General features: G+C 37.5%; 2 protein-coding genes across 2 annotated transcripts in view; one reads left to right on the top strand and one right to left on the bottom strand.

The window, feature by feature from the left end:
- The window catches only part of LOC140246094 (calcium-activated chloride channel regulator 4A-like), a 29,244-nt gene extending 27,540 nt beyond the window's left edge, over positions 1 to 1,704 (top strand). The window contains exon 12 of the mRNA XM_072325543.1: positions 252 to 1,704. Coding sequence (XP_072181644.1) covers positions 252 to 946 — 695 coding nt within the window. The 3' untranslated portion in view covers positions 947 to 1,704. The remainder of the gene's footprint in view (positions 1 to 251) is intronic.
- Positions 1,705 to 2,954: 1,250 nt separating this feature from the next.
- Positions 2,955 to 19,502, bottom strand: LOC140245908 (calcium-activated chloride channel regulator 1-like). The gene is made up of 14 exons (XM_072325385.1): positions 19,496 to 19,502; positions 17,006 to 17,121; positions 12,517 to 12,811; positions 11,366 to 11,649; positions 10,023 to 10,265; positions 9,217 to 9,444; positions 8,653 to 8,794; positions 8,078 to 8,241; positions 7,490 to 7,720; positions 6,608 to 6,736; positions 5,375 to 5,522; positions 4,694 to 4,855; positions 3,913 to 4,131; positions 2,955 to 3,430 (listed from the first exon to the last, which is right to left on the bottom strand). The coding sequence occupies exons 1-14, from the start codon at positions 19,500 to 19,502 to the stop codon at positions 2,955 to 2,957; spliced, it is 2,844 nt and encodes a 947-aa protein (XP_072181486.1).
- Between the last annotated feature and the right edge of the window lie 1,899 nt (positions 19,503 to 21,401).

Here is a 21,401-nt window from a genome sequence, read left to right as displayed (position 1 = left end):
CTACCTTTACGCAGTAAATCACTAACGTTTCAGACAGTTCAACTGTAATCGAAGTGAAAATCAGAACTAGATCTAATGTTTCTGGGCGATAGTTAGAAGGTTTTATGAAAAGAATTAGAGAAAGAATGTTGGGTTTATATATATATATATATATATATATATATATATATATATATATATTTACGAGTTAGACTAAAACACATGTCGATCATACTGTGATCAAAATTACTTTCTTTTCTCTCTAATTACAGCAAGTTCCTATCAGATCCGATACAGCAGCAACGCCAACGTCTTTGGCCGAAACTTTCTGTCTGGAGACGTTGTCACCAGGGGCATGTTAGTGGTAGGCAGTCTTACAGCTCCCGCTACCAGTTACAGCACTGAGAATATGATCATCGCCCTACCTCGCGCCTGCTTCAATCCCGTTTGCGCCATTCGTCTCATCAGCCTTGATGAGGTGGGCAATCGTGCCGAGCCTTCCAATATGGTGACAGTCGTGACGCCCTCAGTACCGACCCTTCCACCGACGTCAGACACCATTACCGGTCTCTTCGAGGTCACCACAGCAAAACGCATATCCACGACGAGGCGTAGGGGTTTCTTCCCGGGACCTGACACAGGCACCGCCATACCGGATGTTAACATGACCACAACAGAGAAGAGTGCCCCTCCTAAGGAAGTTCAACCACGTGGTCGAATCACGACTGCCATGATCGTTGTAGCAGTGCTTACCATCCTGATCTTACTCACTGCCATCGTCATCTACACCATTATCCGACATGCCAGCTGTGGGGCAGGCTTGATAAAGCGGTATCGTCATCGAAATAATCAATGGGCGGGTCCGTATGAAGCAACGTCCGAGACAAATTTGGCGGAAAACAGTTCGAGGAAAAATAAGAGAACCGGAAAGAGAGTGGCAGATGCTCTAGTGTTGGAGGACATTTGAAAAGTCCCTCCTAAATGGACTCAGAAAACTCTTCGAAAATTATTCATACGAAATTCAATTTTTCATTCAAGTTGGATGAAATTGTAATGGGTAGCTTGCAATGATGTCAGAGAATGTCAAATAAAGTGATCTTCTAATGTTTCTTAGGGCTTTCATGCAACGCATGTTTGCAGGTGTATGTTTACCCCATAAAGACTGGATTATTTTCCCTGGAGTATTCAAAGATGATACCAACAAAGAGAATTGTTGATTCCATCTTGACGCGAAAATTTTTATGCCTGCTTAAAACTGCCTTCTGTTATCATTTAGAACTTTACATTCTGAACCACGTTTACACATTTGACCATGGCGTTATATTATTTTGATACCTTCTATCAGATAGACATTTGTTTGGCGAAGTATAGGTTGTAAAATGATGAATTAAACAAGATGGTATTACAAAACATTTTATTTACATGAAAGAATGCTAGTTTATCTGTGTTGAAATGTATATATTGCTGATTAAACAATTGTAAATAGACGTTATTTTCGTTCATATGACACATAAGAAAAATTGCATCTTCACTTATATATATCTTTATGTATTTATGTATGTATCGGTCTTGCCATTCCTTGTGTGATTAGCCACGTAAGAAAAGTATATGATTGTACATGAGTCGGCATGTTTTGTTTTCGATGTTGATTTTGATCGTGGACGTGTTTTTGTGTTTGGTTTTGTTTGAATGAGAAATAAACACTGATGCGATTTTTGTTTCCATTTTCACCCAAACTATTACAGCAAGTATGTAAAAGTCATTTAATTATCATTGAGTAACCACAATAGCCCCAGTGTGCGTCACGAGATTAGCAAGCAGAGTCCTGATATGTATGTACAATGGGTTTTCAAAATAGGAAATACTGGTATGCTATTTTCATATCGAAATCTTACTCATCATGGGATATGATATTGATTTTCAAGAGAAATTAGAAAATCAGATTACTGGATCAGATTTATAAGTATAACGCAAAATATGTTTTTCAGCATCATACACAAATATAAACACGAATTCCAGACTTGACCTTCACACATACCCTCCGACTCATTACCTCTATGACTCCAGCCTTATAATGGTTACCATGGTTATCACAGATGATCACTCGTTTCGCTCCTGTTGGTACTCTTCTAAACTACTCACACGAGTCTAACTAGAAAAACTCACACCAGCAATGCACTGTTTTCCCATGGTTATTTCTTTGAAAAGTTGTCTAGAAACTTTATTTGTATCTGGCTATACAACAACGATAAAAGAAAAACTTCAGTAAAAACACTGACGAAACAAACAAAAAACAAGTTCTGTTAATAGTTTATGAGACATATTGCTATGCACGCATAATTTTCTTGTTCATTAGATTTTCTTGACATTTGTACATTTATATCACACGTATCATTTGGTTTTAATGTTTTTATAAAAACTAGATGTGTTCTCCAATCCAGAAAATAGTACATGAGATAGAACTTTGAAACATATTTGCAGAGGTATTGTAGCATAATGGTTGAGTTAAGTATATATATATATATATATATATATATATATATATATATACGCATACACCCATATATATATATATATATATATATATATATATATATTTATAGAGAGAGAGAGAGAGAGAGAGAGAGCTATATAGGAATGGACTCACAAAATCAAGGTGATTATAGATCAGTGTTTCGTCAATCATTCAGAGATGTACTTAGTATTATTTTTTTTCCAACGTATGATAATTATGTTATTCATTCTTTGTAACTTTACAGTCATGAATGAGACGTAGTAAACAGGGCAACTGCAACATTCAAAACGGCTAATGTAGCTTCTTGTCTTACTGTCTCATGAAAGAAATTCAGTTTTATATAAAACGTATTCGAAAATATCCCAATGAATTACAACATTGATAGAATGTCACTATTAGTCTCTAACTTATTGCGTTTAGAATAGACCGAAAGACAGACAGTGGATACTAGCTCACAATATCAAGCCACGTAAGAGCTGTTTTCATACACATTTCCGTCGTTCTTTTCATTGTCGCTGTTGGGTTTGGTCGGGTTTGTATCCACCTTCTTCGACGATGAGTTGGTCTTGCAAAGTACAACAACGAAAACTACCACAGCCAGAGCAGCCACCACAGAAGCAGCTGAGATGACGCCGATCGCCCAGGGCTCGAGTCCAGTGTCCGTGGTCGGTAGGGGGATGAATTCGAGCGAAGCTGATACGATGTTGGAAACATCTCCAAAGTTTTCGTCTTCGTCTCCGGCCGCGATCGCAAAGAAGTAAACCACACTTTCTCCTCGCGTGGGCACGCTGATGGTGAGGGACTCGAGTGACCCAGACTGACCGATGACCGACAAGTTGCCAGAAAGGACCTGCTCTTCAGTCACTGGGTCACTGAGAGTGAAATTATCTAGGAGTGCGTCAAACGATGTCGAAAACCGTAGGTCGTAGTATGAAGCTGCAAGTGAAGAGTTTGAATACAAAATGTTCAACATTGTAATATAAGTCAGTCATCAGATAGAGTAAAAATTCCAACGATACCTCACTTGTCGCATAACAGTGAATTTCACGTATCTTCTTACTATTTTCTTTGGTTTTTAGCAAGTTTAATGGAAATATCTAAAAGTGACAAGAATGGAGTTAAGTCGTTTTTGCGATCAAACTCTTCAAGTGTGGATCGTCAAACAAGGCGTAATTACATTCCATAGCGCCGCCATGAAATAAATTGGGAATTATCAGGACAACAGGGTTTTTTCGAGTTTATATATCCATCTTGACTTTGTGAGCCTATACGTGTCGGAATTTCACAGTAACTTTTCAAAACAATAAAAGGGTAACAACCAAAAAAAAAAACAAAAAAAAAACACACATACACACTATTAAATGCACTATTGAAGAGGATACAAGACAGCCAATATATTGTTACATTGCTTTGATCACCTGTTCCTTGATCATAATCGTCGCCCACGGCAGTCCACTGAAGTGTCACGCTGCTCGATTCGTAGCTGGCGGAGGCGACAGCCAAGTCAGTGATGCGCGATGGAGCCAGGGTGTCTCCGACAGGTTCTACGTAATTCTCGACTTCGAACACCCCGCCAGAACTGGTGCGGACAAACGCTTCCGCGGGCTCGTATGTGGTCGGCGTTGGTGTGTATCGATCTGGATATTTACAGATAAAAAAAAAAATCATACGTGGGTTTGTGACCAGGAGGGCTGAGGAACCTGTGCTCACAGCTGAAAACATCTTTCTTTCACATTCTTTAGTCTTCAGAAACAATGCCAACAATTAAGATATACACAGACTATTGATGAGAATCATCTTCTGAAAATGTGCTCAATATAACGGAAATGGAATAGATACTGCAAGGAACAGGAGCACCTAAGGGGATTAAAAAACGAAGAGTTTACAGATTGAAAAGAAAGCTAAACAAGTGAGTACGAAAGTTGACGCTGACAGGTTGCAAATTATTGTATTGGCATACACTAAACCAGTATTTTGTTCAACTTTAACCTGCATGAGAGCCTTACTTTACATTAAATTGTATTGGCATACACTAAACCAGTATTTTCAGAGCGCCTTACTTTACATTAAATTGGTGTAGAAATAGTTAACCCTTTCTATGCCAGTGAGTCAATGTGCGCAAAGTTTACACACAAAGTTATGGACATGGAAGTTAGTGTGGCACGCAGAGGGTTGAGGAAACTATTCTCCAGGCTATACCTGGACTGAGTGGAAGTCCTCCTGAACTCCGGCGGCTTCGAGAAGCTATGGACGCAGTCGAGCCTTCGTTGCTCACTTGGACTTTGACACTGTAGCGTCCGTCACCATCCACGTCGAGGAAGAATGCAGAGTATATGCCGTCATTTTTGGTGATGTCGGCTCCTGCATAAAATGCACCAAAAATGTTTTAAAATGCTGCGAAAGAGTGCAAATGAAAAAATAACATCAAACTTTGCCTGGCTCTCAGATTACCAGGATCACGTGCATAATTATCAAAATAATAGTGTTTTTTTTTTTTTTTTTTTTTTTTTTTTAACTACAGTCAGTTGCATCATTTTCTTCCCAACATAATACTTTCTAAAGAATTTGTCTTACCAAGAACGAGCTAGTAAAGAAGAGCCACGCCTGGTACCTCCTTCATCTTACAGAAACATGGACGGGTCATCTTCTGATCTGTTATTCCTTGATTGCCCACTTACATTTATTGCTCCATTATAACTACGATCATTCTCACAATAACACTATTACGCAGCTTATATCATTCTCTTTATGTCCTAAGCATGTATAAATTCAAATATGTACAATGTAATGATATTACTTGCTTGTTATTTTCCTTCAAAAGCATTATTCTCTAAAGTACACGGATTCATAACATTCGAAGTAGCAGCAGTCTCTGCGCACCTGCTCCGTTGTCATAGAGGGGCAGGAACGTAGTCGCATCCCCAGGCGTTTCGATGACGGCTGTCACTTGAGCGTTAATCACGGGCAGATATCCCTTGCGGACCTCAGCGTAAATCTCCATGGTTGGTGTCGATCTGTGATTTAATGTCTTCACGACAGATGAACAAAATGTAATTCTCTTTCACCAACACAATTTTTATGTTTAGTCTATATGACGAAGTACGTATGTTAAAGGTAGGGGATACCTTTTACAGACCTCCCAAAATGCAGCAAAACATTAAATATGAACCTCAGGGGACTTGTTTAGGCCACTGCTGAGAAATTTGGAAGTCAACAGTTATCCACAATTTGAATAATGCACAAAACTCAACTACTCAGTAGTTCTGTGTGTCAGCCACACTTAAGCCGTTTTGTTGCAGTCTTCTGTATTTTTTTTAATCTATAAACACAAATCTAAAAGTATAAGAGCTGATGTAATAACATATAGAGTGTGTGGCAAGAATGTATATAGAAATGTTTGTAAGTTTTGATGAACTTTCTTCACAAAATACACATGATGGACACACATGCAGTGCATGGGTCTGCAAAGGTAGCCTAGTAATGTACTGGAATTTACGGTGAGCCCCGAAAAAAAAAAAAAAAATCAATTCAAAATCTAACGGTCAATAAAAATGTACTAAATGTTACCTTCCGCTTTCAATACTTTATGGGAGTTTCTAAAATGATACTCTCTTCAACATACCACTGTATTTATACAACTCTTCATTTAAGGCATGCAAATGGGATTCCCTACCTTTAAAGGAGAATGTTTCCTTTACTTGGGCAACTCATATTTTGTCATAAAAAATACAATGAGATACATATTTCTTTTAACTGGTTTAAGTTTTTAATTTAAACTAATATTTATTATGGGAATGAAATAACCATGAAAGGTATTGAGATCATAACGTGCACTTGAAAAGTATGCCCACGAAAATTTGGCACTTGCATATTTGTCAAAAATATGGTTTCAAAATCTTCTTTTGAAGTAGTAAAAGTCATATGGGTTATGATACTTCATGGTCATCACATTATTATGTATTCTCTTTTGTACATCACTGAAGAGCGAATTTCCAAAAATTTAAATTTTTGAATGAAAAGTACACATTTCTATTTGTTACCGACATACGTTAAGGGTAATATCCTTCTGCTGTAATAGTGACAGAGGAATGGTTGCAATAATTTTCACTCTACCTGTGAACCAACGACAGCATTGACTGTGATCGGCGCTTCCGTGGTCGACGTCGGCTTCGACTCGATGGTAACTATTACGACCTCTGCTTGGTTCGAGTCGCTGTCCACTGTGAACATCCACTCGCCCGGCTGTCGTCATATCATTCAGTTGTAGACAGTTAAAAAAAAAGGTTAACATGATTTAAAACGATACAACCCTACTAACCCTAATGTCATGTGTAACAATGGCTTCGCTAAATGACAAGTTAGAAAACTTTCTCATGTGCAGGAAACCAATGCCCTGCTTATGAAGCTTAAGTTATATAATTGATCTTAAAATCTGTCATAATTATGTCTGTCCTCCTTAAATGGATTATAACTTTCTACAGACTACTGGTATACGTTTCCGTTTTAAGAAGAGACTTATTGGTTTCGACCTATTGATGGTAATACTGTCATCGATTTATGGACTTATCATTGATTTTAATTGGGGAGTTATGACTGCTTTCTGAGACTTAAAATCAATTTTAGGTTTGATAAAATTGGACCCTGGTGTTATAACAGACATTAGGCACTGTTAGGCGTATTAGCTAGCAGCCAGTTGGAAATAGCCAGTAATAAAATTTATTGATTAACATTGTTATTATAAGTAGTGGTTGTACTTTTATACAAGGAGCATTGCCAGTGTCAGTGGTCAAAAGATACTTAGTAATAGTTTCATTAATTATAAATTGAGTAAGGAACATTCGAACTAGAAGTATAGCATCAGTAGTTATGGCGGTATCATTATAAGCCTGTCAGTGACCATGGTTATTGTTGCTGGGTTCAAATTAGTAATTGGTAGCACATGATGTTCAGCATTACACAATGTAACGATCATAATACCGTCTTCTATAAGCTCACCTTGGCTATGTCTGTAATGGCTACCGAGATAATCTTGGCGGCCATGTCTACCCGGTACTGCGATGTGTCACTGCTGTTGATGCGTACTCCATCCGGGTCCTCCACCTCGACGCTGATTGGCTCATCAAGCCATGAAAACAACAGCACTGTCTCGAGTCCGACGCTCGAGTCGATCACAAACGTGTCGGAGACGGGCGAGTTTCCCGGCACTGTGAGGGCCCCGCTGTACAGCTGACATATCATATTGAATGAACATTGCTGTGAATGGCTTTCCTGCAGTTTATATCGTATATTCGAGAGGGGTGCTCTAGATGGAGGAGGAAATAAATTCTTCATATTCAGCAACAACAAAAGAAAAAAGATCGAAAACGAAGCAATCTATCAGGTCAATCACTTTTTCTATAGCTGTTGTCTATCAGAAATGTCAACCTTGATAAAATCTACATGTAATCTGAGCACAAAAGGGTTCTAGACTTGCCCAGTACTTTCTTGCTCTGATGATGTCTTTCTAGGACGTCTAAAAAAAGGTGATTGAGTAAGATAATTCTTTCGAGATTTCATGCCATCTGTGAGATCTAATGAACAAACCTGTACAGGTAGCACTTCTGTGCTCAGGCCGGATCGGCTCGTGACAGTAGCCGTGAAAGCATCGTTGAGGGCGGTAGAGTTTGCGGTGTCGGGGTAGAAGAACGCCAGACCATTGGTAAGAGTCGAAAGCTGCTGGAGTTTTGGGTCGGCTTGAGGACTGAAAGCTGCAATGACAACAGAGACGGCAGTGTCGATCATTTGAGGGAAATTTACTTCAAACGTGTTTGTAGATTAAGTAACATGCAGCGATATTAATATGACACACCAGTTAAGTGTGAGGAAAATCGGTTCAACAGTTATGAAATTTTAAAGTTCTGCTGCTCCAATCGCTTAGTATAGGAAGGTTTCAACAATCCTATGTGTTAGGAATGTAAAGAGAATTCATTTATTCTTTATTTTTCTGCCATAATGAAATAAGATTTTTCTGTAATAATTAATTCTAATAATTCATTCTGTAATAATTTCATTCAGGAAATGAAATAAATGAAGTAGGCCTATGTATCATTATGAACTTGAATTTAGATGGTAATCATAGCAATGAACACCGGTGAGGTATTTTGAAAGGGTAACATTACCAATGGTGTCGATGATGACGCCAGATTCTACGACTTGATCGAGTACGTTAATGATGTAGGGGAAGACATTCTCTTCGCCATCACTGACAAGGAGGATGTAACCTCCTGCTGGGTCTTCCTCTCGACTCGGTCCTTTCAAAACCTGTTTGAAATTGAAAGTTGCATCGTCACTGATCGTGATAGAACATTTATGCCAAAAAGTCAAATTCGACGTGCATTTTAAAGGTGCTAGAAACAACCCAAGTTGGAAAAAAATCAGAAACATTGATAGGTTGGTGAATGATAAAGATTATTCTGTCTATCTCACAACTTTTACATGACTTTCAGTCCATATAGAAATCTAGGTACAATTCATTGAATATTGTTAGGTTCCGATGTCCAAGAAAGACTGAAGATTGATCGGAGACCTATATCATGATATCTATCAGTAATCCATTATCATAATGTCACCATAATTGCATTACAATTAAAACACCGTTGAGCCTTTCATACTGGTTTCTCGGGCACATCGCTGTTGTAATGCTTGCTTCTCTCCGATAGTAATAATCAAACAAACCAACATACCTGAATTCCGGCCAGAATCCCACAGCCAATGCAGGTTGATCCGTCTGGAACGTCCGGTAGATTTGAAATGAGAAATTCGCGATTTGTCTCGTTGTAGATTTCTGTGAGTTCGACGATAATCTCACCAGTGTAACTAAACTTTGTAAGTGCCATCATACTCCCATCCTCAATGGTGTAGCGAAGGTATTGGGTGGCTGCCTGATTCAGCTTGGCCAATCTGTCGTTAGTCTAGGGTCAGAGACAGGTGACGTAAGAAAACGGGATAGTTGATCTCTCGCGCAGCATCAAGGAAAAGTGAAAGGACTAGTCAGTGGTGGATCCAGAGGGGGGGGGGGGGCACCGGGAGCGCGCCCCCTCTTTATTTTTTGTTAAAACAAAAAGAAAAAGAAAAAGGGGGCGCTGGCGCCCTATTCAATTTTGTAAAGGCGCCTCCCCTTTACGGAATTCCTGGATCCTCCCCTGCTAGTCTTGTAATATAACAACGGGATAAATAGACACTAATGTGTAAACCTCTATAATTGCTCTCACGGAAAGGGATCGACTGAGTGGCTGATTGGTGATACATTTAATTAATTTTTCGTGATGTTATGACTGACATTTTGTCAAGATGAGTATTCCCATTAAGATTGATCTCATAAAATTTTACATTTTAGTCGCCTTGTACAACTGACGATAATCAAGTAGAATACATTTCTTCGAAGATATGTACCGGGGAAATCACAGATATAAGGACTAATTTCAAACTTTGGGACGGTCAGAGAGAGGTAATTTGGGGAAAAGAGAAAGCTGGCGTCCACTTAACTTACCCCCATACTGCCACTGACATCCAGCACAAGAGCCACACGCCGGGTGCTCGCCTGGACGAGCCTGAAAGTTGGGGTAGTGTCGATGTCCTCTTCAAAGGGAGGGTTATTCTCTCTTGCAAAGTCATCCGTCTCTAGCATAACGTCCCATGCACTCCTGCTGCTGCAGAGGTTGTTGTGCTTGTTCGGCGCTTCGCGGTTGTGGTAGCCGGGTAATTCAGGGTTACTGTGGCAGTAGTCGGTGACCTAACGAACAGGCGTTATGAAAACCATGAATACTCTTTTTTTCATAGAGTAACGAGCCAATATCTTTGGGAAATATTTATTTTGTTTTTAGAGAAACATAATATAGGTTTGCAAAACAGTCCTAAACATTTTACGATTCTTGTACATAGGATTTTATGAACTTTGAGTTGGGGAATCTGAAACATACATCATAACGGTGTCTACCTTTCCACTGCGTAATTTTAAGCATACCTTTATTTTTTTTTAAAAAAAGATTAATAAGAAAATACCTTCGCTCTTTAAGACCAAGATTACATGAGTGTGTATGTATGTATATATATATATATATATATATATATATATATATATATATATATTAAGAGTTTGTTTGCAAAAATCGATAAGTCCATTTTTGATGATTTTGAAGTACGGTCTCTGTCATAAAGTACAAAATTATACCTTTAAAATGATATATTGGTCACTACATATAAAGGTACATTTTTGAAGTTATGGTCAAAAGAAGCAAAAGTTTTCTTATTATTCTCTTTATTTTTCTTGACCTTTAATGGCAAATATCTCAATTAGGCAGATATGGACTTATCGGTTTTTGCAAACAAACTCTTCACATGCTGACTGACGGCTGACAGCTGATTGACGACACCAAAGGCCTAAAGATAGGGATTAATGAATACTTGTTGGTGAGATGCTTGCTGGTTTCAACCTCTCTACAGCTATATAGGAAGCTTTAGATTTCCGCAACGCGGACGTTCAGATGAAAACAACAACAACAACAACAAACATGCTTATCAAAATTCATCTCACGTCGTATGATTTTTCACGGTCGGTTCTGGGCCACTTTTGCGTCCGCTCAAATTCACGACGCAGAGAGCTACTTGATGCAATGATAATTTTACTTTGTATAGGCTGTGTCTTCGCGTAATCTAAAACTACTTTGCAACAGGGAGAGAGGAGAACAGCCAACGCAATCCTTGTCTAATCGTCCTCGTCTCAAATCTAAAGCTCCCTGATGACACTCTGGCAGAGACAAACTTTGTCCCTTGACGGTATCAAATTATTACAGCTTGACCAAGAGAAAAGAGGACTGCAAATCAGAAACTCACCGACTCTAGAAATTGAGCATACATGATGGAAGCTGGCTCGGTCTGGCCGTTAAGATCGGGGAAGAAGAAACAATCTTCTTCGTAGAGCCCGGTTTCAGGGTCACGCTGACACGGTTCAAATGTATTGATATTAAGGGCTTCTCCGGTGAGCTTAGTACTGCATCGTGTCGCCTCGATGTTACCGCGAGAATTAGCGTAGAACTTTGAAGAGCCCTCATCCTCTGTGTGGTATTCGTCAAACAGTCCCCATCGCAGATGCCCCCATTCGTGCAACAAAAGCTTGTCTATGGTACAGAGGTGAATGATATATTTAATTTGGATAAGTTGTAATGACTTTTTGAGACGGAGGATAAATTTGTAGAAATAATGGAGGAGGAAACGAGGATTTAACGTTTATGTTAGTTGGTTAGTTAGTTAATGTATTCAAACACTTCTTACATTAGCAACGCACAGATTATTATGCTGAGGAAGCTAATCTTTAGCTCATTTTTTTCAACAGACAAACACACACCTCCAAATTCACATGCAATTTGTAGATACGATTATCATTCATACCAGCCTACTGGACAGGCGATTTGTTACACTGGTGTTTGATTTGCCTGTGGAATGTTGAGTATGATGAAGAGAGCAATTGATAGAAACACCAATGATTATCTACGAGACTGTTTCATTCTTAGCGAATATAAAGTATAATTCTTAAATTGGTACTGACCTTTTGATCTCAATACACACTATTTACCTAAGGAATCTTCAGCTGTGAATACAGATGAGATTCTACTCAAATAAAACATAATGCTATAATGTCTATACTGAGGCAAGGAAGTGACGTTCGAAGCTACTCGGGCTTGTTACGTGTAGGGATCATTCAAATTCACTTTGACTTGAATTATCGCCTTATAAACAGTGTTAAATGCAAATCTGATAAAATTGGAAATTGGAAATCCTATAGTATAAATATGGTTCACATTTTGTATATTTGACAATACTTAACATTGATTATACTGATTTTTACATTGGTTGTTTCTATCTGTAAATCACATTTTAGAACTATTTTGAAGCACTAAAGCTGGGTGTTTGTTTCATCTGCAAATGGTAAATAATGACTGTCTTTTTAAGCGAAATAATGAAAACTAAAGAGATAAGGCTCTTACCCATCGGGCCCCAGATGTACTCGCTGTTTTCTCGATCCAAGAGGAAATTGGGCGTCAAGTGAATGTACTCCCCGTGGACACCACAGCCACCAAGCTGCAGGGTATACGGGTTATCCTGCCAGGCGGGGTTCTCGGCATCCACAATGACATTAGCCGTTTCGAAGGACTCCGTTCTGGCCCGCTCGTACTCAGGTTTAGGGGTCCACGTGTTCGGGATCAGGATGGTGATGTTCCGCCAATACACCCTTCGCTTCGTGGCGGTGAAGAGATGCCCTGACCCAGAGGTGAAGATATCCTTGGCACAGAATAGGGAAAAGATGATGCTCATCATCAACTGATTTCATGGGTGCACATCATGAGCTCGACATTCACGACATACACTTTCAGGGACGACAATTTCCGAATTTTCCACACAAAAAAAAAGTGCTTCAGATCACTTTATTTCAGTTCTAAAAATGCAAAAGTTCTGTCGGTCTTACTTGCCTAGTGTCTGTCTCATGGGCCTGTTTGAGCTGGATGACCCAGATTTCATTACCATGTCTACGCATTATTTATTTCTGAACCATAGTCTTCTAGCTCTAAGAGGGCTCTAAGACTTATCGCACAGAAGCGAATTTCAAATTATATCATGTATATCGGCGGCAAAGTTAGAAGTCGCACTGCCTTACTTCAGAGACACGTTTAAATAGGTTGCTAGGAAATTGAGATGAAACATATCTTTATGCTATGTATCACCAGAAATAAAGGATATAGCGCGCCAGTGGTACTGAATGAGGTGTGTACGGAACATGATCATGTTTCATTGTCATATTAAACGTGTGTTTTACTGGTATAGCGGTGGCTCATGATTTCCAATTCGTCGCTGCTATACATTATCGTTGAATCAGAGAAAGAAATGATCCGTGTATGGAAAAAAAATATGTATATTTAGTTATTATGAAGACTTTTATCGCAAAACAATCTAAATCCATTCTTGTTGAGTTGAAATATTTGTGTTTAAAGCTGCTGAAAACGAAGAAAATAACTAGAAAATACAGGATACTTTTAATCATAACTTCTAGAGGATAATATGTCACCAGTGAGGTATTACTGGAAAGGTTTAATTTTGCTCTATCTGCATGATGTTGGACTTACTTTTAAATGCTTAAAAATGGCGCTTGCTTATTTTTGCGATAAAACTCTTCATATATGTTATGTATGTATATATATATATATATATGTATATATATATATATATATATGTATATATATATATATATATATATATATATATGTATGTATATATATATATATATATATATATATATATATATATATATATATATATATATACATGCATATATATAATGATACTTGTAGTCCGCGTGTTGGTACCAGTACAGAAAAGATGACGAAGTAGGATGGTAATGCATTTCAGTCCAACAGTGCTATATATTCAGACCAAATTTTTGACGAATACATTCGTCTTCGTCAGGGTCGACAATGATGACTCTATAGAATAGAATAGAAAATTTGGTCTGAATAAATAGCACTGTTGGACTGAAATGCATTACCACCCTACTTCGTCATCTTTTATATATATATATATATATATATATATATATATATACATATATATATATATATATATATATATATATATATTCATTTGAATTCATATCAGCGCTCTTTGCTTATAACAATGTAAAAGCTCTTCATCTAAACAATTTTTATTAATTATCATGAGAATGCGTACGTTATCGATATTCGAATATTGGCAACTATCAAATGCATGTTTACTTGAACAAATCAAACATACTGTATATACAAAAAAGGTAATATTTCATGATATACATTTTATGAATGAATCTTTTTTAAGTAAAAACAGTAAACTATGAGGACACTGATCAGTTTCACAAAAGTTCTGGTAAACTGTAAGCAATTAATAAAAACTGATTACTGGTTTTGTTTGAGGTCATAATACCATTGATTGGCGTCATTACCCAACTTCACAGCGAGAAGACTACACCATAATTACTCTGATCTTTTTGCAAAGTTTCATTCAAGTCAATAGCTTTAAACTTGTTCTTCTTGTTAGAAATAGTATCGCATCTTTCTGTCCAACCGGAAAAAGCAACTAAATTGCTTGCTTAGGGGGTAATCAAATTGGAATTTCATTTGTAAACAAGTACAATGACTTGTCAACGTGAGATTATGTTGAAGTTGTGCATCAATCTCTTCTTTCGACCTACAAAATTTGTCAGGTCGTGGGCTGAGATATGAAAATGGTTATATCATAGTTTGTTACTGGTCCAATTCTGCCTAATGACCGCCAAGGGTACAATACTGCTAAAGGATTGTCATGATATTTACCCAAGGCAAACCACACCCAAAGTCAAATACTTCTTTGAAGAGCCTTGAAATTTGTAAAAGGATTACTGTTTTGCGTAGTTTCCATCACTAACTTGTCAGTTGTCTCGGCCAACGAGTCGCCCTGCCAAGTATAAGGTGATTAACACACATTCTCAGTTGTAACACAATGTTCCCTCAAAAATCAAGTTTGTTAGAGAAATTTGATGCATGTGACACTCAAGACTAGAGTGTATCAAACTGCTTACTATTTACACAGCTTCAAATTTTCTTTAAGAGATCAAATCTTCGATCCCCATCTTTTCTTAATCAGCCCCTTGTTAGTCAAGTGTGGCACATTATATACAACTGAAACTGTTGACCTTCCATGCTAGTCCAATCTATCAAATTTTAAGCCCCTCGTATACTCGACCTATTTATTCTCTGTTCTGGCTTACAACAGCTTCTCATCTCATCTGGGTTCTCTATCGATACTATTGTAAACTGTAAGTCTGTGACGGCATTGTAGTATTCTCTATCAGTCGTCATTTATTTAAGACTTAAATGTTTAATGATATATTATGTGTGTATAGACATATATTGTTTAACTGTGTGTTTATGTGTAAATTGTGTCTGTGGTTCATTGGTCACAAGCTAAATTTCACTTGTTCCTAGATCGCGTGTTATAAAATTGTAACAACAGGATATTGTGGGCAGCACTCTAAGTATTTCGTGAATGCAGGAATTTATGTAATCTATGTTCTTTTTTTTATAGGAAAGAACACAGATCAACTTGATAAGGACTTCATATCTTTGTGGGCGGACAGAGCATGAACTTCTCCTAATTTCGGGTAAAATCCAAGTAAACCGAATATAAAATGCGGTAAAGAAAAATGCGCATCCAGAAAGATTACTAATCTCATTGATAGCCTGGAAACTATCTACGTTGCTACCACATAATGATGTTTGACCACTAAACACAGCATTCTTTTTGAGACTAAGAAGCGGGGCAAATACGAACTGCTGTACAAGGACATGCGGTCTCCTGGTTACAAGATTATTCTTGATAGTTTAATTGCTGTTTGTCAATTAGTTGGCGTCAAACGCTTTATACCTTAACGTGTTCCATTTTGAAGGTTAATCTGCTTGTGACTGAAACATTGAATTCAGTTGAGTCCACTGTGGGTTTCATTTCAGATTGTCATTGATCGTAATTTATTATCTCCTAATTTTCAACAAAGACATGAAAACGAAAGCATAAATGGAAAACTTTATGAATTTGGATAAGAATATTCACAACGACATGCGGAAGTGTTGAACTCCTACGCTTGTCAAACCAACGTGGTAATACTGTCATGTCTGTACTGATTTGTTTGAAGTCGAAAAAAAAACGAACATTCCTACATCTAGTGTAGAGGTCAACCACTCTGATGCACTGGGCTGTCATTGTCATCTAGGCTTATATCCACGATGATATTGTAATATATAATTGAGACAGTAATGATTTTTAAAAAAGCTAACAATTTCCATAATTAAATGCAGACCTTTGAATGTTGTCTTGCAGTGGTTAATGTATAACTATTCATAACCATTTATTGTAGTATGTCGTTGATGCAGCGAGGGACGGAGTAAACTACATTAATTGCCATGACAATGCTACTTTTTTTTTAAATCTAGAAATCAGGCAGTTCACTATGCACTTATTCACGAAAGTGTATGGTAATAGTTCACTTCCAGTGTAAATTGTTACCATACACCGTAATGATAACAGAACAAGAATATTATTCTTGTTCTGTTATCATTACGGTGTCCACATGTCTTTCACCAAAGTCTTGCACTAGTCTCTGCCCAATAAGTTTTGTAAAGTTTAGGCAAAGTCAAATTTTGCAGTTACACACAACGTTCTCTAAACATGACATTACGGGGAAAAACTTGAAGAAAAGGAATAAACGCGTGAATTCAGTTGTCTCATTTATCATACAAAATTTGTTCAAAATTTTGTGTAAGTTTGCGTGTTTGCGATTGATTTTCTTATCACCTCAAGATGTCATCTTTTGGCAAATTTAAAGACTATTTTATGATCATAGTCAAGCAATCAGATTAAGCAATTAGTAAATAAAGAGATATAAAAAGTGTCAACATAGACTATTTCAAAACTTACGATAAGGGTGTCGACGATAGTCTGGTCCTCGGCTACGTCTTTGTTGATAGCAATGAGGAGGTTTTCATACCCGCCATCTCTGATCGTAATTTGGTTCCTTACCGCCGAGCCATATACTACAGCGCAGAGGAATAAGGAGTAAACAATCACTCTGAGCATGGTTTCCTTCGTCCCGCTGTATCTAACTACGCTGACGATTATTCTAAATGAGATTTCGTAGAATACTTTAATCTCTTTGCAAAGTCTCCCTTTTTTGCCCTAAGTTGGATAAATCTTCACTTAATACCGATCTTTTGCTCCTCAAAACCGATGATATGATGCCAAATTTCTCCAAGTGGTGTGTTAGCCAGTAACTCTAGTGATATCCCGATCTTTAGGCGAACGACTTGCAGAAGGGACATCACCTCTTTTGATACCTTTGCCTCTACGTCTCTTCCACATATTGACATAAAGCCAGAACTCTGTCTTTACGTGATGCTTATCAGGTTTGCTAGTGTCGTGTGCAAAAATTGGAGTCAAGAACAATAAACCATTTCGCATCTTGTTCAGACAAATATTCGCAGTAAATTGATTGGCTGGTAAATTCACACAATCAGAATAAGAGCGATGATACGATCTAACCCTCATCACGCTGACCTTTCACGCTGAAGTACTCGATAGTCACGTGATAGTGTTCCAGCCTGACCAAACATCAGGAGTCTTCATCCATGGTAAAACAAGTAAGCTGCCCATCGTCAGCAGTAGATTAGAACAGGATATACGTAATATTATGCATATGTGGTGACTCTTGTGAAGTGGCGCGCACCTATTCAGCAACCGACTTTTCTGTTTCTAGCATTAGGCCTACGTTCTTTCTTGTATTTCTTGTTTTTATGAACGGATATGAATAGATTCCTCATTTTCTTTAATAAAAAAGGAACAGAGGCTTCATTTTTTTATGAAAGGGAATCTTGATGAAAATTTTAATAAAGAAACCAGAAAAAAAGACAGCCACAGTGTGACATTTTATGTGTTATTCTGTTTAAGAAACTCTACACCACGCGTTAATGTGAAATTAGAGGGACATTCCATTCTATTTTAGAATGAGCAGTTCAAATATAATTACGATCGGACACAGGTGATAAAAAGTTGAGAAACTACACACAATCTACACGATTCCAATCAACAAGTAAATCTGTGACAATCAAATAAAGATGCAAATTAGATGAGGAATGACATCATTGGTTAGTGATTCTCCAACGGGGTAGTTTATGAAGAATTTCACACAGCAGATCAGTGACCTATCAACTCTCAATCCCTACTACGCACTCATCATGTGGTATAGTGTAAGACTCCCGATCAGCAATCGGAGGACCCGAGTTCGATTCCCGTCTAAATGCTTGCGTCCTTGGACAAATGTTTTCACCCAGTATGTCCATCTCGACCCAGGTGTATAGATAAATCCGAACTTCAGAGTTCTGTAACAAACGTTCAGAATCTAAACTAGTACAGGGGCGGATCCAGGAATTAGAGAGGCGCCTTTTTTGATACGAAATTAAAGGGGACGCTGCCCCCCTCCCCCCATTTTTTTCTTTTTATTTCTTTTGTTTGAACAAAAAAAAAATAAGAAACATTCATTATCATTAGTTATAGTAGTGGTAGTGCAAAATTATTACAGATATTAAATCATTTTATTTAAACATCATTTTTCTTCTCCATAATTTCATTCTCAAAAAGAAAAGAAAATTAATCAACAATTCGCTACCGGCCAGTCGGACATTATTTTTTTACGAGAAAGCGTCATCGCCTCTTCCGTATTATACAAGTCAAATGTAATACAATAATTATGTTTCCCTCTTATTTCATTCTACGAATTTTCAGTGTTGATGAAAAGTGCCAAAAGAGACTAAGCGAATTGGCGTCATAAGGATTAAGATGGACGCCCTCTCTTGTTACTGATTGCCCACTTTGACATAAAGAATAAATAACTAGTTTCTATCCCCGTGTAAACTGCGCCCTCACGCCTATGTGCTTGTTGTTCTTCTTTCTTTCTTTTTTTCTTGATTTGTAAGACTCTTTTTTTTTCTTGATTTGTAAGACTACCCTTTTCGTTTTGATGTTGTTATTTTTTAAGGAAACAGGAAAGTTAGTATTGGCGAATGAAGTAAATAATTAGTTTAGTGAGATAACTATGTTTGCTTTCAAGTAAGGCGTGGGAGTGCGGAGATTTTTATGTAATCCGTGACTGGTAATCAGGTACGGAGGTCATCCTTTATGTACACTTTGTCTTTCTCAGTCTGTTTGTAATGCAGCCATTGCTTCACCGTCTGCTGATCAGAGGAAGAATGAGTGTTAAACTCTATGTACTTCAGCCTTTAGAATACGAACACATGAGCGATGAACTATGCAGCCGGTATGTGTGCATAGTATTTACACCACGCATAGCGGGTTGTGAATGTACACTCGTCAAGTACATCTTGGAGAATTTCAAAGTTCAAAGTTTTTTTTTACTCAACATGTCGGCGTATGTTCATTTGTGGATAGCTTCTTGAAAGCTTCTCTCAACCTTACCAAGTACCAAGTAGGACTGAAACAACGAAGATGGTGCCAACATTTCCTGAATGATAAGCGGATGCTGTTTTTATGTATGCTTCACCTGTGTTGGTTGCTGGTTTCTAACAACATGGCAGGCGAGGATATGGGTCTGTACAACAAAGTTTACGCCGTCCAAGGGATCAGCGGGTCCCCAGAACATTCGAAACTCCACCACAAGCAGGTATGACTTTGATGGTGACGTTCAAATGAAGTGTCTGACGTTTCCATCTTTTGTAGGTAATGAACAGACCCAGTGATCGATAGACATGTAAACTAATAAATATTATTAGAGAGAGACGTATACACGAGAAGATGATCATGAAGGATGTGAGTAAAAAGATACCAACAGCAGACGACAGATCAACGAGAGTAATCCTGTGTTAATATAAAGGTATAGACAACGAATTTGTTGAAGCTTCGCAGAGAGCACTTTTTACTTATAATAACGATAATGATGATAATAATAGTAATAATAATAATAATAATAATAATAATAATAACAATAATAATAATAATAGTGGCCTCTTATAATGAGCTGAAGTCCATCAAGAATGATGCTCATTGCGCTCTTACATAACCAGCATGAACAGTACATAATACAACCATACAATATTCAAATACGATAACTTATCAGAGCACATGAAATAAAAACAAAAACAAAATGCTTTACTATACATAACGAAATTAATCTCGGAACATAAGAAAAACCCATCATGTACGAAATATGCAGTAATGTTTACAAAACAACTCAAATTATAGCAATCATACTTCATTCACAATTAAGAATTAAACAGATATGTTGCTTAAAGGAATTGGTTAAGGAAGCCTGACGAAGAAAAAGGGGAAGGCCTTGGAGTGGTTCAGGAGCTACCTCATGAACAGGAAGCAATATGTTTTTTTTGGGTTTTTTTAATGGTTGTAATTCACAAATGTTAAATATTAAATGTGGGGTTCCGCAGGGAAGTTTATTAGGTCCACTTTTGTTTAATGTTTACATAAATGATTTTTGTAGATCATCAGATATTCTTTCTTTTATTCTCTTTGCAGATGACTCAAATTTATTTTTTCGTACAATAATCCTCTTACCCTTGTAAATACAATAAATTCAGAATTAGAAAATGTTGCCCAGTGCATAAAAGCAAATAACTTATCTCTTAATCTTCAAAAAAAAAATGCTTTTTAGCAATTCTACTGAGGCATTACCTGTTGACATTGTTTTAGATGGTACTCCACGCGAAAATGTTTCTCATGTAAAATTTCTTGGAATAATAGTTGATAATAAGCTTTCATGGAAATTTCATATTGACAGTATATGTAAAATTATTTCACGTAATATTGGTATAATTAATAAGCTTAAATTTTGTTTTTCTTTATCGTCCCTGCTTACATTATATTCATCCTTAATATTGCCATATTTGAATTACGGTATTCTCACGTGGGGAAATACATTTAAAACACATTTAGATAAATTACTTTTATTACAAAAGAAATCACTCCGTATCATATGACATACTGCATTTTTGTCCCATACTGACCCGCTATTTTTATGCCTCCGCCACGAAGTGGTGCCGGAGGCATTATGTTTTCGGGTTGTCCGTCCGTCCGTCCGTCCGTCCTTCCGTCCGTCCGTCCTTCCGTCCGTCCGTAATGAATTTTGTGGACAAGGTAACTATCGAAACCTGTTGAGGTATCCTAATGAAACTTGGCATGTATGTGTATTAGGGGGTGAAGTTGTGCCTATCAACTTTTGGGTGCACATGCTCAAGGTCAAAGGTCAAAAGGTCAAGGTCAAATACATAAAATTTCACTATTTCCACCATAT

This window comes from Diadema setosum, chromosome 2, assembly GCF_964275005.1.
Source record: "Diadema setosum chromosome 2, eeDiaSeto1, whole genome shotgun sequence".
Taxonomy (NCBI): Eukaryota; Metazoa; Echinodermata; class Echinoidea; order Diadematoida; family Diadematidae; genus Diadema; species Diadema setosum.
This window is presented reverse-complemented; position numbering and strand designations above follow the sequence as displayed.

What these genes read in the sequence shown, in the direction of transcription:
- LOC140245908 (XM_072325385.1), bottom strand. An exon ending in ATGCTGTCGTTGGTTCACAG is followed by an intron (nt 5,523 to 6,607) that starts GTAGAGTGAAAA and finishes TCTGTCGTGAAG; the next exon opens with ACATTAAATCACAGATCGAC. An exon ending in CCTCTATGACAACGGAGCAG is followed by an intron (nt 4,856 to 5,374) that starts GTGCGCAGAGAC and finishes CATTTTATGCAG; the next exon opens with GAGCCGACATCACCAAAAAT.